Source organism: Podarcis bocagei (assembly GCF_964188305.1).
Source record: "Podarcis bocagei genome assembly, chromosome: 3".
NCBI classification, from domain to species: Eukaryota; Metazoa; Chordata; class Lepidosauria; order Squamata; family Lacertidae; genus Podarcis; species Podarcis bocagei.
The window spans coordinates 69810028-69828454 of NC_138127.1; the positions used below are offsets into that span (position 1 = coordinate 69810028).

General features: G+C 39.2%; 1 protein-coding gene across 13 annotated transcripts in view; it reads left to right on the top strand.

Annotated features, from left to right (window-relative positions):
* LTBP1 (latent transforming growth factor beta binding protein 1) overlaps positions 1–18427 on the top strand; it is a 196793-nt gene that overhangs the window by 93813 nt on the left and 84553 nt on the right. For all 13 annotated transcript variants that reach the window (XM_081188004.1, XM_081188009.1, XM_081188010.1 and 10 more), the window contains 2 exons: positions 11440–11542; positions 14249–14320. In XM_081188004.1, the coding sequence (XP_081044130.1) occupies positions 11440–11542; positions 14249–14320 (175 nt within the window). The remainder of the gene's footprint in view (positions 1–11439; positions 11543–14248; positions 14321–18427) is intronic.

The window sequence follows — 18427 nt, forward strand, 5'->3', positions numbered from 1 at the left end:
CTTGTTAATTCCTAAACAGTCATACCTCGGGTTACAGACACTTTGGGTTGCGCGATTTTGGGTTGAGCACCACGCCAAACCCGGAAGTACCGGAACAGGTTACTTCCGGGTTTCCACGCTTTGCACATGCGCAGAAGCGCTGAATCATGACCCATTTGTGCGCAGACGCGGCACTGCCGGTTGCGGACTCTGCGGGTTGCGAATGTGCTTCCCGCATGGATCACGTTCACAACCTGAGCGTCCACAGTATACTTGACTTGTCTATTACCTGATTCTTCTGATATGGAAGGTTTCTTTGTGTACTATTGATAGAACAACAGGTGTGCTCTCATTTGTGTGTGTGGTAGATGCTTTTTTTAAAAAAAATACTGTTTATGCTTTGCACTAAATGTTTATGCTCATTAGTAAGCTGTAGTTTCTGAGTGAAACAAATAATTGGATCTGAACTGTGCATTCATAATCAATATGATCTATGGATGCTGCAGTACAGAACTGACAAGATGGTAACATGCTGGCTGTTACCTCAAATCACTAGACTTGTATTAAACATCTTTTAAGGGCTGGCTCAGACAAATAGCTGTGGTGAAACTGCTCCTGGATTTGCCATTTTAGATTGCAGGTACAGAATCAAATGACTGATTTATTCCCCATAGAATAATATAGTGCTTTACACAGAGGGATTGTGTCAGTCAGCACTGGATTGTTCCTTACACATTATTTTTGAATTATACTTTTATATTAGGGATGGACAAATCTGACCCTTTTGCTTTCTAGATTTCTCATTTTTCTAACTTTACTTCACCCCTTTACGACATCTGTTTGTGATTTAAATTTTTTAGAAGTCTGCATGAAAATTTCTATGCACTTTCAGACGCATGTCACCTAATAAACAGTTTTTTGGATGTAGATTTCCCTAATAGAAGGCATTTTTCCACATTTTTCTGTGTGAAGCTTTCTGTAATACACACATTTTTGGATGCTTTATATGGTTGGAGAAGGACATTAAAAAAAATTGAGTGCAAATTTTGAAGGATACCTGTGTTTAGTTTGTGTATTACCGGTATTTTGGAAAGTATGAATTAGGTAGGCTTACATTTAAATGTGAAATAAACAAATTTCTTCCCATTCCCCATTTTGTGTTGAACTGCATAATTATTTTTATTGAATTGTCTGTTTCTGCCTACTGATATTGTCATATGATTACCATATTTTTCGCTCTATAACACGCACCCGACCATAACACGCATGTAGTTTTTAGGGGAGGAAAATTCCGTAGGCATGCCACCCGTAGGCATTTCCTCCATAACACGCACAGACATTTCCCCTTACTTTCTAGGAGGAAAAAAGTGAGTGTTATGGTGCAAAAAATACGGTATATTGGTAACAGTTCATACTTGTGAATCACTTTGAGTGCATCTTTGTTTTGGAAAAGCAGCATACAGATATCAAATCAAATGAATGGTTCTTGGTTTCGAGGGATGTTGAGAAGAATGAAGTGCATAGGGCCAATGGGGAATTGGAATTCAGAAGCAGAAATTGAGAACACAACATTTCTGTGCCATCAGTTTGTGAGTTTCTCAGTTCATTTAGTATTGGGTTGTGTGGGTGTGGGTTTGTGTGTGAGAGAGAATATAGGGTTGGAGGTTAAAAAAAATGAATAGAGGAAAGGAAACTGCTTTGGGATGGTACTTCCTTTTCGTGCAGGTGTACAGCATTTTTCTTTGTTGGAGTCTTGATGTGTTTCCTTTAAGGAGGCAGCACAGTGTTTCATATTTTAAAATTTGTTGGCTGTCATAAAGTTTGTTGGCACTGGAAAATGTATTTGCAGCAGCAGCTATGATCCAAAAGTAATTCAATTGTAGTCCACAGGCTGGTTTTTTTCCGTACCATTAAGAATATTGGTCAACTCCATGCCTATACTTTGAGTCTTTTTGGAAGCCAAGAAGTCTGGCAGCTTAGAGCACTGGTCAACTGAGTCTTATTAAAAGCAAGCAAACAAGCAAGTTTATGTTTCTTTTCCTTGACTCCCTCCCCTTTCAGCTGCTTTTCATTTTAATTCTAATAAAAATGCCTTTATTATGACATACAATATCTTGTTATTCCTCAAAATATGTTTATAGCGTCAGTGATACAGACAATAAAGTTTGTACTGCTAATGTGTGCCCTATTAATTTTCCACATGATTAATGAGTGTTGAAATTGTTATGGGATGCTTGAATGTAGGAGAAATATAATTTAATACATATGTCTACCATGTGTCAAGAGTTTATGTATTAAGGCTCAGTTTAAAAAAAAAAAATTCAATATATTTGCATCTGTTTGGCTATAATTGCTGAATTTGGGTGTAGCCGCTGATATTGCTTAAATTGGATAGTATTAATTTAATTCACTTAATGCAGGGGTTTTCATTACTGAGGACCACACAATTTACTTAGGCTGCAGCACCTGCTATGTTGTAGAGACCAATGCAGGAGCGACATGTTTTGTAACTAAGACAGTTTGTATGCAATTTTATGCAGATATCAGATGCTAAACAGTAATAATAATAAATTTTATTTATATCCCGCCCTCCCCAGCCGAAGCCGGGCTCAGGGCGGCTAACAACAATAAAACAGTACAAAAGTACAGCATAAACAACACTCTAAAATCATTCATTATAAAATTAATTAATTCAAGCCACTGGCAACCATTGGGCCAGAGCTCCACGAAGATTGCCGAGGGAGGGAGTCAGGCTGTGCCCTGGCCAAAGGCCTAGTGGAACAGCTCTGTCTTGCAGGCCCTGCGGAAAGATGTCAAGTCCCGCAGGGCCCTGGTCTCTTGTGACAGAGTGTTCCACCAGATCGGAGCCACAGCCGAAAAAGCCCTGGCTCTAGTTGAGGCCAGCCTAACTTCTCTGTGGCCTGGGACCTTCAAGATGTTTTTATTTGAAGACCGTAAGTTTCTCTGTGGGGCATACCAGGAGAGGCGGTCCCGTAGGTACGAGGGTCCTAGGCCGTATAGGGCTTTAAAGGTTAAAACCAGCACCTTAAACCTGATCCTGTACTCCACCGGGAGCCAGTGCAGCTGGTATAGCACCGGATGAATGTGATCTCACAGCGAAGACCTCGTAAGGAGTCTCGCTGCAGCATTCTGCACCCGCTGGAGTTTCTGGGTCAGTCTCAAGGGCAGCCCCACGTAGAGCAAGTTACAATAATCCAGTCTGGAGGTGACCGTCGCGTGGATCACAGTGGCTAGGTCAGGGCGAGAGAGTAGCTGGTTGATGTGCTTATTCTACAGCGACCTTATCTGGAATTTTTTGCTCTTGAACAGAACCCCCCCCCCTCAGTTATTGAATCAGGATTTGGTATTGATTAAAGATGTGAGCTCCATGATAATATCTATAGGAGCACTGTTCCAAAGCTGTGGTCCGCATAAAAACTAAACACATATGAGCCACGCCCACTTCGACCTGTGGTGTGGCAGCACACCTACACTTTGGAATCTCCTGCCTATTGACACCAGGCAACTGCCTTTGCTGTATTCTTTTCAGCACCTTGTTAAAACATTATTGTTTAGGCAAGTTTATTGAGACATGTAGAAGTTACATGTGTATCTTCTGAGGATTTCAATCATCTTTTGAATGTTTTAAAATACCTCTTTTAATGGTTTCTTCTCATGAATATTTTATACTTTTGTAAACCACTTGAGTTTTTCTAATAATCAATACATAAATTTTGTTAAGTAAAATTAATAGCTGTGGGGCCGTCAGGAGGGCTTCTCCCGATGATTGCAGTGATCTGGTCACTGTATAAAGGACAAGGCAGCCCTTTCAGTAACCTGGTTCTAGATCACTGAGGACTTTGTACACTAACACCAATATTTTGAACCTAGCATAGTAATATACTGGCATGTACTTGGTAATGTACAGAGGAAAGATCTGTCCATTTGCAGGCAGGTTTTGCAAACATTTCTTAGGGAAGGTAAATCATATTCATTTCATTGGTCTCCCAACTATATTTCAAACTGCTACATTGTAATTTACCATTGTTATTATTTTAGAAAATATTATTCTTCAAGCAAAATCAGATGCTTTGCACTTTTTGAAGCACTTTTCCTCAAGAGTAGTCAAAATATCTCATAAAGTAGAATAGTTATAATTGCCTGGAATTCCTTGAAGCTCAGGGCTTGGTTTCAGGAGGTCTTAAGCAAACACTGTCAGAAATCTGCATGGATATGTTTACTTTGCCATATCAGTGCTCCATAATATCAGAGGATTAAATATGTATCAAATAGCAAAAGCATCAAACACTGTTTTAATTAGTTGATAAAGGAAAATGCAGTGATTGTTGCTTGCTTAAGAAGAATGTTCAATGGAAGCCAAAACAAATGCTGTACAAGTTCTGGAGAAAATCTGGAAGTATTTAAGGGTTTCTCTCCTCTTCATCTGAGACTATATAGGTTTATGTGCCAGTGTTGTATTGGTTAGTATTCTTCAGCATAACAATCAGTTATTCAGTAAGGAAATACGATAATTTTATCAGCAATACAGCTAAACAAGTCTTTGTACTTTATGTATTTTAAAATGAAAAATGAGGGAAATGACTTTGCCTGCTCCGCGGAGAGTTCAAGGGTGTGTCTGTTCACCTTGGAACTGACATTATTGTGGTACACGAAATGTATAGCCTCTGAGCTGAATCTTAAGGTCACGATGGCTTACTTCACAGACAAAACATCACCTGATTTCAACGCCATTCAAACATGTAATATAACTTTATTGTTGACTATATTATTATGGTGTTTAAATAAAAACACACAAGAAAAGGCAGCAGATGGGTCACAAAACTGCAGGAATCCACCAAGGCTTTCTGATCCTCACAGCCAGTGTGGTTTGGCACTGCTGTGATGCTGTTCATCATGGTGAGAGCCCTTTCCTGAACTCTCTTAGCTGTGCTGAAACTGATGGAGACTTGGGCGTGGGCATTGTTCTGCCTCCTTTTAGGCAGCCAGTGCCTGACTTGGTAACAGACTGGAATAGCTTGAAATGATGCAGGGATTCCTGCTTCCTTGTCCCGCAAGCAATGTTTCGATCTTAATATTCTGCTTTACTCTAATCAGTCAATCTGTTTTTTCTAACTTTAGATGCTCATCAGCGCTATGGGATTAGTACAATAGCTTTACTGTTGCCAGTTTTTGTTGTTTTTTTTAAAAAAAATTCTTTACAGTAGCAAACTTAAACTCCCAAATGATTCTGTGCTGGATATATCCCTGCTTATGGTTTTTATGTGGAAATATGCAACAGTTACAATCTCATAAGCAATAATTTCCAACGTCAGTGCAAGTGATACCACACCTAAACCAAAATTGAGGTGATATATTAAACTTCCACAGCAGTTTAGTTTATTACTAAATGATCCATTTTATATTCAGGGTATTCATATATCACTGGCCCAGTCCTGTGAACTTGGAACTAAGGCACCACCATAAGTTTAGGATCTCAGAACTGGTACAATCCAGCAGTTCAGTCTGTCTCCTTTCACAAACAGTGCAGCGCAGTGCCAACAGCAGCAACCTCTGTTGACACTAACTGGGGTGGCCCTTAAAATGTGGCACTAAAATGTGTGTCTCACCAGCTATCTTAGATATTGGATCACCTGCTTAGGTTCACAACTAAAGAGAAAAATGCAAACATGCTAAAAACCTAATAAATATTATACGTCAGCCAACCTTAGCCAAAATTAAAATCAGTGACAGCCAACAGAGAGCCTTTTAAATAAGAGTGTATCATCATCATCATCATCATCATCATCATCACCATCATCACTTCTGCTGCTAATATTATCACTGTTACTATTTTATTTTGTTACTCACCCTTCACCGTGAGATCCCAGGCAAGTCGCAACCATGTAAAATACAACATTAAAACAGTTTAAAACAAATCACAATCACAGCCAGGGTGAGTCCTAAAAATATAGATCACAAATGTCAATGGCCAGGGTAAAGAGGTGAATCTTCAGCATTCAACAGAAAGCTTCCCAGCTTGGGGGCTGCCTCAGAAATTGCTCATTTGTCTTCCACAAGCTTTTGAAGGTAGAGAAAGTACCAAGAGGGGCTCCTCTGTTGATTTTAACTACTACTAGGAGTCAAGCTCTTCAGCAAACTAACCAGGTGGACCTCCTATATAAGGGATTCGATGGGGAGGGTGTCACAACTAAGCAGCAGGCCATGCTCTGATAACAGCCAGATTTACATCTAGAAGTCATATAACTTCTGTTCTAAAGCAGCTGCACTGGTTGCCAGTTTATTTCTGAGACCAATTCAAGATGCTCGCGTTCCTGTTTAAAGATCTATACCACTTGGGCCCCAAATATTTGAAAGGCTGCCTCCTTCCTTCCTTCCTTGCATTCCATCCTGGGTGTTGGTCAGTAAAGGAGGCCCTCTTGGTTGTTCCACTACTCTTGGCAGCTTGAGGAGTTGGTGGCTCAGGAAAGGCTTTGTGGTAAACCTCAGCATTGAGGAACTCCCTCAGAGGGATATCTGATATCATACTTTTTCACCCTCTGCTTTATGCTGAAGACTGACCAGTTTACCCTGGCTTTGTGACAGTTGAAAATATTTTTTGTGACATTCCTGAACACTGTAAATTAACCTGATGATTATTGTCTGTGGTTGGCTGTTTTTATTGTGTTTTCAGTTATATTGTTTTGTTGTTGTAACCTGCCTTGGGACCTTATGGTGAAGGGCAGGTAATAAATAATAGGAAAATAACCTTATTTTATGGATCTCATTCTGTGACACTTTAAAACATTGTCTGTCCTCCTTAAGTAATATGTCAACATCTTTTTTAAGTTAAAAATGTGGTATTTATAAGGTTTCAGGAGCTTTTGAGGAATAGGCTAGGAGCGAATTTCAAAAATGATTTCCTTAAGAGTTAAAGCACCAAAATGCAGTGCAATATAAAAGCATCCTTTTTACTGATGGAATACAGCTATTCAAATAGTGAAGAAGAGAATGGTAGACAAATATGGCACAATTCATACTTTACCTGATAATTTATTTGTCTGTCTTTATTTGAGTCTTCTCTATCCCAAGGGCCCAGTACTGGTTGTACAAAAGGCAACATTGTTTATTACTTGCAGATCTGTCCAAAATCGAGTCAGTCAAAACAGAATTTAGCTTTAAGACCGGTCTATTTCACAGAATGAAAATCTCTTCCATCTGTAGAATATGACAAGCAGAAGCTACAAAATTCCAAGACTCTGGATGGTTCACAGAAACACCAGTGATTAAGCCTGAGAACATTTAGTACTACCCACTCAGACAATAAAAGATACCTTCAGATTTCAACCATTGAAAAATGTGAAGTGGATGAATCAAATTCATTATTGCTCGTTGCATGAGTGTTTTTGGCAGAAAACTTCAAATTTATGGCTAAGGCTTTAAATTTTGCTTGCATTTGTAGCACCTCAAATTTTATTCTCTAATGAACACTTCAAAAGATACTGGCCAATAACAATGGGTAACATTTACCACATACACACATGAAACTAAGTCAAGAACAAACAGTTCAAGAGAACTGAAAGAGTAGTAGAAACCAACAATGCAGGCAGTATAACATGGGCCAGCAATTCTTGTGAATGCAGCAGCAAAGAAGGAATGTTAGGCAATGTATTATGTTTTAGTACAAGGTACCAGATTGGCTGGCTTCCTTGTCATGCCAAAAGGATTTCAAAGAGTTCCCAAATTTTTTGTTCCCACCATTAAGTCATTTGACTGATCCATCAAAACCACACTGACTTCTCTGGTTATGTACTGGTACTCTGTATCAGTGCTTACTCACTATACGAATCTACACAAGAGTCCACCCTTTTGTTGGCCTTCTGGTATGCCCTGTCCATCTCATGTAGATTTAGGGTTACACTTTACATTGAACAGGTGTTAGCTAGGTAAGCACCAAAGCCTCACATTTGTGATACAGTATCATTATAGTTCCTGTTTTGAATTTAATACTACCAGTTCCAGCTTTCTATGCTTTTCAAGTGCATCACAAGAAGCCAGAGGTACCTTGATAGCTTGTTTGTAAACAACAATAACCTTGAGGCTTAGCAGATCAGCAAGCCTGCTTCCTGTGTTCTTGAAGAAAATATCCACCACCAAATCAGACAAATTGACCCCATCTTCTGTAATGCAGCCGATCCTCCCATTCTCCAGCACTGTGTTCCTTTATGGAATGTGCCAATTGGTCTGCTTCCTGTTTGCCCTCCTTTTCACTCTTTGTAACTTGAGGTATCTGCACAGCATGATTTTAAATCCTCCCATCAAGCATGTCAGGCAAGATTACTTTAATGCTTGTAAATAGCTGGCTAAACAACAGAAGTCTGGTTTCCCCTCACAGATTATGTCTAACTGCCCCAAATGTTAATGGATTCCAATTATAAGGACCATAATCTCATCTCAATATGTCTGATAGAGCATGCAATTCCATTTTGGGATGTCTTCTTTCAGAGTAACATATGAGCCTATCCAGTGCTGTGACCAGTTTCTTGATTCTCTTCCCACATTATCAGAGCAAAAGAGCTGGTTTCCCTAATTCAGAGACCATTTGTATTTTGTGATATAGGTGTTGGTTGGGAAAGAAAAATAGGCATCGAAAGGAGAATTAACTGGAAGCCAAGATCCAAGTTTGGGGCAAGTAGTCTTTGGTGAGAGAACCCCAGCAGAGATTTAAAATCACAAAATATGTAGCAAAGTAAAGTGTGGAAAAATAGGATGTTAGACCTTTAAAATATGCCCTTGTAAGTTCCTTCCAAAGTTTCCCACTTCCCTTAGTATAGAAAAAGACCAAAAGTTTGGTAAGTTAAAATGGTTTACTTACAAACCCTTCAGAGGTCAGATTTATGTTCTTTTCCATACAGTGTTCAGAAAACACAGGCAGGAAAAACTTATTTCACTGATACCTTCCACAAGAGATCATTCTGCTGTCATCCACTTGGAGACACACTTGTTCTTCTGACATATACTCTTAATAAACAGTTAAAGTCTTCTGTGGTGTAACCCCACTTATCTATTTGTTTTGCATATTTATAGGTTGCCCTATAACTGAGTTTTCAGGGTAGCTTTCAACAAAATTTAAAATTTGTCCAATAAAATGAAACAACAGTAAAACATTTCATATACAATTTCTTTTGAAGTAACTCCAAGAACTGATATTGTCTTTATCATAGCTTCAATATGCTGTTTGATTAATGGAGTGACCAACATACTGAATTCCAAAATCTTTCCCCCTGAGTAATTCTAGCTAATGTAGCTATAGAATTTTATTTTATTTTTGTCACAACGTGAATGAGTCTGCAGACCTGTTGGATTTCAGTCTGTTACCCCGTCACACAATGTGCAGACATTCTTCTGAAAGTTATCACAGTCTAATTGGAATTCTATCATATTGTCTGCTTTTGGCAGCCACTAGGAGAAAAGGGACTCAGCAGAAATGAACTCGTCCCATTTCTGCAGTAGGAGCCTCCGTTGGATCTCAGTCTCTTCTTTTCACAGAAGAAAAATTCTGGATTTAACCTATAATCTTGAAAACAATGGTCAGTGTCCTTCAGGGGGATCAGGAAACATCAGAACAAATTCAGAAGGTGGAGAGGGGGGGAGAAGTTCTGTTGGTGCACGTAGAAATCCTAAAACTGATAGACTGAGTTACCACTCAGTTTCTGATCAATTTTGACCAGATGCTTTTGAGTTCGTGGCAATGGAACATTTAGATATGCGTGTCCGTCATTCAGCCATTTTGTCCTACTAATTTGTTAAAACTAGGGGCAGTGTGGCTTATTGCTGGAATTTGAAGTTCACTGAACATCTTGCATTCATAATAATTATATCTGACTATAAATGCTAACAAGTCATCTCTAATTAGGAGACTTGAATATTTTCACTTAAATACCTGGCTTTTGAAATGCAGAAATTTAAGATTTTGAAAAGTTGGCTGTAGGGCAGGGGAACTGACCTTTGTGATGACATTTAAAATTTGTGGGTAGTAAGCTGATGTTTCTTGGTGAAAAGGCCAAAAACAGATACTTTCAAGGGCTTATTTTGCGGTTGTGAATTCAAAATCAAATTTAAGTTTTTAGGTCTGTCTCAGCTCTACATGTAAGTTATCCAGAGAGAGGAAAGGGTGTGTCTGTCTTTTCAGTCCAGCAATGGAGCAATAAACAGAGCATAAACTTGGCAGTGACTTAAGTAACTAGAACCATTTTAAGGTAAAATGCAATATAGGGGCTGACAGGGAAGAAATTATAATAACATGGTTTGTTCCTTATAAGAACGATGAAGGAGATGAATTTCATATACTTTTATAAGGGAATATTTGGATTGCTATGAAGAATGAATAGGTTGGAAATTTGCTGCTTAATGATGTATTGCTTCATTTGTCATTCACATTTTGCATGATATTCACATGTCCTCCATAGTCCTTTTTGTTTAGTATGTCACCTGAACTGAGGTTCGTGGTTAAGGTCCTAGCTAACTATGAGCTATAACCAAGACCAAGCCTTGGTTCAATTCAGTCTGCTTTCTGGGGTATAGTAACCGGTCTGATTTTGCCACAATGATAATAGGAACAGATTTTTGAAAAGTACTTTTTCACACAGTTAAACTATGAAACTCACTACCACAGGAAGCAACCTGGACGGCTTTGAAAGAGCCCTAGACAAGTCAATGGAAGATAAGTCTGTCAATGGCTCTGGGGCAGCTCCTCCTGTTTCGCTGCCTGAGGCAAAACGGGAATGTCCTGCCGCCTCTCTTTTTGGCGGCATTCTGCTTCTCTGCCATTGGTGGGGTGGGCAAGGCGCTCACAGGGACAACCACCACTTCAGCTTCCACCATGTGTTTACTTCTGCCTCATGGGCAGGCTGGCACTGCAGTGGCACTAGCCATGAAGGCTACGCTCTGCTTCCACAGTTGGAGGCAGTCATTTTTCTGAATGCCAGTTGCTGGAAACTGCAGGAAGGGAAAGTGCTGTTGTGCTCAGGTCCTGCTTGTGGGTCTCCCACATGTATCGGCCACTGTGAGAACAGGATTCCTGGACTAGAAGTGCTGTTGGCCTGATTCAACAGGCTCTTCTTACACTCTTAGCTGCTTTTTTATTACTTTGTCTCATGCCACTACAGTAACGATTAAACATAAGAAGAACCACATGGGCAGGCCTAGAGACTCTTATGGTTTCAGCTAAAAACTTTACGGTGGCAGCATAGGACCAAGTCATGGCGATGTAGTTCTTTGAAGGCTAGGAAAAGAAAGTGCTATCAGTAACTGTGCCTAAGCTGTGATGTAACTTAAGGACCAGTGCTGGCTGCTCTGCACTCAGGTGAAATTATGTCATGGTGATTTTAAAGCAGCAGCATTCTAGATATGTTTTATTTTTCAGCAGCACTAACCCGAGGTTTCTCAACTTGTTTTTCCTAGTGTGGTAAAGCACTCCCTGGGCTCTCAAAGCAAGAAGATTGCTGTGGGACTGTGGGTACTTCCTGGGGCTTTAACAAATGCCAAAAATGTCCAAAGAAACCAGGTAAGTATTTTTCAGATTTGTTTTCATCTTACTGGCCTACACTACAATGTAGTATCTGTAGAGCTAATGTAAGCGTATGTATGTCCTTTTCAGCATAGGGACATATGGGTATGAGTCAAGCTTTGAGTTTTAAAAAATAGCGCTGTACGCTGCTATTGTTTTTCAGGAAGGCAATTAGTGTTTGGCAATGGTAGGAACAGAAACAGTACCCATTTAAGTAATTAGTGTGGTGCTCAGAAGCATGGAAGTATGTTCACTCATAATGCAATGGCTAACAAAAAGAGATTTTCTGCTTCTTGTATTTGGCTTCAGTCTAAATCTCCTTTGTCAATTGGCAAAAAAAGAAAGAAAACATTAATGTGCTTACTAATTTCCTATGAAGATGAGCATATGCTCTCATTTCATAGATCCCAAATAAGCACTAAGAGGAAACTGAGTAAGCTGTTAACACTTTTGACATTAAGCTGGTATCCTTGCCTGGTAGTTGACTCATTCACAGGATGCTGATTCAGGGTCGCCTTATTCCCATGACATTTTGACGTTTTCCTTTACTAAAGTTGTATTATTTGTCAGACCGTAATCATGTTGGATGAAAAAAGGCTTACCTTGGAATCTTTTATGGTTTTGAGCTTCATGACCTTGCCATGAGAGTGACATATTTTAATAATGCCAATATGGGACTGAACTGTGCATGTTGTACTAAGAGATGATCAGCATCATTATTTAATGCATTTTGATGCTGCAAAGTATGAAAACGCAGGTTTGCAGCCTCTCTGTGGTAGGTGGTGTTGCACTTCCTGCATGGCTGGCAGAGGGGGGATGGACTGTTCCCTGCAAAGTGGTGATGCCACAGTTCAGGCTTGAGCTGGCCCTAGGGGCCATTCAGCAGCAGGGGCAGGACCTGGGCGTGGACCAGGTTGAAGACTGCTTTTCTCTGGTCTGCAGCCTGGTCTGCAAAGGAAACCCTGGGCCACAGCTGCACCCATGTTCACACCGCCAGCAGATTCTCCTTCTCTCACTTTGTAAGATTGATTCTTTATCTGGATAGATATTGGCTACTGGTTGAAAGAGCCATAAAGACATTTATCCATGGTTCAAATTGGCCAGTGCTAGTGGCTACCTTGATATGTCATTTTTTGTAATGCCCACATTCATCACAACTTTGCCATTGGGCAGGACCCATAAGGGGTCTTGCTAAGGCATGCTAAGACCTCAGCCATAACTTGGGGGGGAGTATGTACCACAAACCAACACTGCTGCTGTACCCAGCTGTCTGGCCCACACCATGGTGGAACCTTTCCGTTGGCAACTTCTCCTGATTTCAGCAGGTGGGCTGGAGGGAGATATTGGGTCAGTAGTTGGGCTCCCCAGTGCATGGATCCTTTCCTTCTGCCACAGCAAACCCCGGAGTACTTTAAACAATAAAGTTGTTTAACCCCACATTCTGCCTCAGGCTGCAATAGTTGTTCAAGTGATCCCTGCATACCAAAGTATGTTAAGAGCACATTGGAGCGTGGATATGTGGAGGTAGACTTCTAAAAAGAGTTTTAAATAGAGAGTGCTTCAACAAAAATGTTGCAGTGTACCTGTGGTCCGTAAGATCCAAGCAAATGGGTGCAGAAATAACTGGGAGGGGAATGGAAACATTATAAATGTTGGGCCATTGTTCTCTGCTCTAATTCAGCTACTTTTGGCACATAGCACACTAGTTTTTAAAAAGAGATCAAGGACTTAAAAATGAACCCTTAAAGATAACTGTAGGTAGAATGCATCTCATTCTATGGCAAATAGAATGAACACACACTTTATGGGAAATGTGACCTTGCACAACTTTTCAGAGAGATGGTGGCCCTGCCCTTGTAAACCTTTCTCTCGCTCTCTTTCTCATACACGTACAGTGGTACCTCAGGTTACATACGCTTCAGGTTACAGACTCCGCTAACCCAGAAATATTACCTCGGGTTAAGAACTTTGCTTCAGGATGAGAACAGAAATCGTGCTCCGCCGGCACGGCAGCAGCAGGAGGCCCCATTAGCTAAAGTGGTGCTTCAGGTTAAAAACAGTTTCAGGTTAAGAACGGACCTCCAGAACAAATTAAGTACTTAACGCAAGGTACCACTGTAAACACCTTGGGTTACAATCACTTTGAGTTACAGACTCTGCTAACCCGGAAGTAGTACCTCGGGTTAAGAACTTTACCTCAGGATGAGGACAGAAATTGCGCAGCGGCTGTGCAGTGGCAGCGGGAGGCCCCATTGTCTAAAGTGGTACCATAGGTTAGGAACAGTTTCAGGTTAAGGACGTACCTCCAAAACAAATTAAGTCCGTAACCAGAGGTACCACTGTATATATATAGGTTGTGGGCATACATTTCAACATGTACAATGGCTCTTTAGAATTTCAACAGCATGATGTAACCTTCATGTGCCAGATTTGGCCGATTTGGCATGGAATGCCTCAACAATGGTTTTAAATAGGGTTGCAAACCTAGTTTTGCAGCTTACCTTTAACCATAGTCACCTGATTCAGATATCATGGCAAGCAAGGCTTAGAACAGCTTAGAGGAAGGACTCAATGTGTATTAGAGCAGACAAAGAAGGGGGAGCATGTGAACTCATGGCACTTTCCTGACCTTCTAGACTCTGTTTTGGAGGATTGTATCCCTTGGTAATTTACTAATGTTTTTTCTTTAATCTTCAAATTTAGCTTACCCTGGATATAGCCAAGTGGTGGATTGTCCACAAGGTTACAAAAGAATTAATGCTACTTTTTGTCAAGGTAAGATGTTTTCAGCATTGGTTTTGAGCAGGAATGGGGTTCTGTGGCTCTACAGATGTAGTTCAACAGCCGATAGTTGTATCCCAACATCTGGAGGGCCACAGGTTCCCCACCCATGGTTTTGAATAATTCTGTTGAGTTAAAATAAATTGTGTGCATTTCTCAGTTTACTTAAATGCATACTATGAATAAATCTGTTATGTCAGTTTCATTTGCAGGAGGTGGGATAGTCGTGTTAGTTGTAATTAAGCAGAAAATATTGCCTGTTTGATAAATGAAATCACTCAAGACTTATATGGCTCTTCATTTGCATTTATTGTTGGAAATATTTATAGCCCACCTGTCCATTCCCAATAACAACACCAAGTCATCTTAAAGTCAACATAATTAAAATCACTGACACACATTAAGAAAAAATATATAGTGAGTTTAGGAATTCACACAAGCCAGAATTAAATTAGTTTTATCTCATGATGGAATACCATCAGGAAGTGGATCTGCTTTGTAAGGAAATTCCAGAGTCGGAGTGCCCCTATGGAGACGGCCCACTTCTGTGTACCTCTGAGTACCTCCTAACTGAGCTTATGGTGCTGGTGCTTCGAGAATATTGCGGGAGGACATGGCCCATTGGATGTTCTAGTCTTAAACCATTAGTGGTTTAGAGGTAATGACCAGCTCTTTGAATTAACCCTGGAATTGGAAATAATGGAAGGTGCTAATAGTCAGGTCATATGATACAAATAACTACCCCCAATCAAAATTTGAAACGACTGTTTCCTGTGTTATAAAGTACATCAAACAGAATCACACATTACAAAAGAAAGCTCAGGCTAGAGAAGTGGTTTGACCATTTGAGTATCAATAGCGAAGCTGGCCTTAAATTTCTAGAATGGATAAATCTCTTTCAGAGCAAATATTTTAGGTACTGTATTTTCAAAGCAATTCCATGGCCATCCTGCCACCAGACAGCTAATATCATATTCAGGGCAGCTGAAGGAAAAGAATGCTTTCTTCTCTCCTGCAGAACATCTAACTCCCCATCTTGGAGACTTCTCTAAACATCTAATTGCTCTAATGTTTCTTCAATCAAAAGCCTTCTCCGTTTACAAACCATATGTGGTAGCAGCATGATTAACAACCACCTCCTGATTATTTCCTTTCATTTCAGTGAACTAATGCAATGAAACAAATCTCTTACTGATGTGTGTTATGAACAACAAAGAACCGTCTGTTTGCAGATTAAGTTTTAACAGTTTGGTAGTACATCTTAGGTTATCTAACCAAGATTTCGCTCTTCCTTCAGCGATGTAACAATTGTCTTTCAGTTGAATAAATTTTTTTGCTTATACATGCACAGGTAAATCCTAAGCTGCTGTGAAACCCAAATGAACATGCATAAATTAGACTTTATATTTTGGAATCCATATGGGATGAAGGGCAGCATATATGTATTGTAAATAATAAATACATACATATTGATCAGAGCATTATGTGCAGCTTCTAATATCTGTCTGGGCACAAAGTATATCGGTCGTATTAAGGAGTGGGTTAACAATATTTTAGGGGAAATTGCACTGTATTTTTTCTGCCTTTTTAATACTGAAAAGGAAGGGGGAAATGCATTTTGATATGTTTTTATTAACGGAAAAGAGAAGCTGAATTAAAAGAACAGCTGGTGAAAGGCTTGGCTTTTCATTTTCAGGAGGAAAGCATTTTGCCAATAGAACACTCTCTTAAAAAATGTGTACACTTGAGAACAGGAAAAGTACCTGGATGGAGGTGGTTTTAGTAGGAAAACCACTCTTTTCTCTCCCCCTGAACCAGCTTATATTTGAGTGACAGTCAACATTAGCCATACTCAAAGTAGATGCATTTGGCAATTAGGTGGGAATGATTAGTTTGCATTATGGAAGAGAGAAACTTGCTTTGTGAATATGGTTTAATTCATTACAAAGGGTGACCACATATGAGATGGATTTCAGTTTGTCCTCTCTGAGTAAAAGTTAGTTGACTAGAACCTGCTAAAATGAATCAAAAGTAGTCATGTCCATTAACTTCAGTAGGTATACTCTGAGTAAGGCTAGCACTGAATACTATCCTGTGATAAAACAGTTTTCTAAAAAGTCAGAAATTCTGAACAGATGACTTGTGCATGGTTACTAAACGCAAATAACATTCTTTTTTATTCTTTACGATGTGGGTGTAGGGAAGTGACTATCCCATGCAGAAATAATGCATATTGATGGTAAAGTGATCATGTTTGCAGTGATAGTTAGGCATGGGTTTGCAAACTGTGGCTTGGTATCACAGTGGATAGCAGTAATATCAGTACAGATGTAATTCTAACCACAATTTGCACTGAGATTGAAACTAAGGAGAGGAATGCTCAAGTGAGGAGGAGGAAAAGGAAGTGGGAGGTGTGTGTGATGCTTTTGATTGCTGGGCCATAGTCAGACACTCAGGAAGCATTACTTCTGTCTTGATCCTCATGTCATGGTGCAACCATCCAGTCAGTCTTATATACGAACAAAAATCCATCTCTGAGTCTCCATTGAGGGGAGTAAGAACAATTGTGTTAGAGGACCAGTATTTGAGATCCATTTTATTATAGTTTGTATGGTTCTTCTGTTAGTTGTAGTTAAGCCACAGCGGCCTCTTTCAAAAGACTGTACCAAACATATGCCTTGACCTGAACATTGTAGAAAATACTTATATCACATTTGTAAGCCCCTACAATGTATTTTGCATAGTTAAGCTTTTACCTCTATCTTCAGTACATTGTATTTTATTTTATTGCTATGACTAGTTGCTGATGCAAATAAACATTCTTCTGATCTGATCTTGCATCATTTCTGAATGCAGCTTCCAGATCCTAGACAGAAAAAGAGTTTTGTTGAGCATAATTTGTGCCCCTTTAAACGTGGAAGATACAGAAAGAAGTTTTATTTCCCACTTTAATAGTTTTAGTTTTGCTTTGGTTTAGTGTCATTAACCGCCATTCCACATCAATAAAAAATTAAGCCAACATTTCCCCAAAAAAATAATGTGATGAAAATAGTTTTTTATCTCACTATGTTGCCAAATCCTCTGGCAAACATTTGGCAACTTATAACTGTAGGGATGAACAAAGACAGAATCATTTTCCTTTTACGTCCTTATACTGAGAACTGAAAATGAAACGTGGCAAAATATTTTTTTCTTGCATTAGAGAAATGCATATTTATCTGAGTATGTAGGCCAGAAAGAAAGAAAGAATTTTCATTCACAAGCTCATTTTAGTTTATGCTATTTCTTAGCTGAATCTGTCCTGTTAGATTATGTATCTTTGTAACTGACCTGCTAAAGTAATTATAATAAGACAGCTTATTTGTAAACTTTGTTCATTCATACATTTTAAAAAATGCCATTGCACTTTCTTGCTGATCAAATTCCTCAAAGCTGCTTGTAATAATAGTAAAATAACAATAAAATCTTAAGTACCAATCTATCATAAGCAAAAGAAAGCTGTAAAATAGTAAATTTAGATATATGATAAGCCTGAAATGTGTGAGATAAATTATTGTATACAATAGTAGCTTGCTTTTATTTAGTAGAGGTTAAGTAATAAAGAGATGCCGAATTATATAACTCATTATAGTAGACAGTGTAATCAATGTCTGTTACAGTGGGATATTGTGGCTGGGTGTAACCAACTAAAAATTTAATTTTCTGTAGTCACATGCACATCATTTATTTTGCATATGTTGATTGAAACTATAGTTACAAGGGTGGGGTAGTTCCATGTCTGACTTTTTAATGTCCTTTGTGCCCAAGTTTTATTAAAGGGATTTGAAATACACTTCTTGTGTATTGCCATTCAAGTCTCATCCTTAACAGAAAAAGGCTAAGCCAATTCCAATGCAAATAATTGACTTATGTGAGATTTCTAGAGAAATTTATTTGAACATAGCTTCAAGGCTGAACATTCACAAAAGCTAGCTTACAAAATGGAGCAAAAGTCCTGCTCAGAACCTACATTTAAATAGGATAATGGAACTTTTCCTGTGGATTTGTGTTAATCTAATGATAAAGCAATTACTGCATGAAAAGGTACTATGAAGTGGTGCT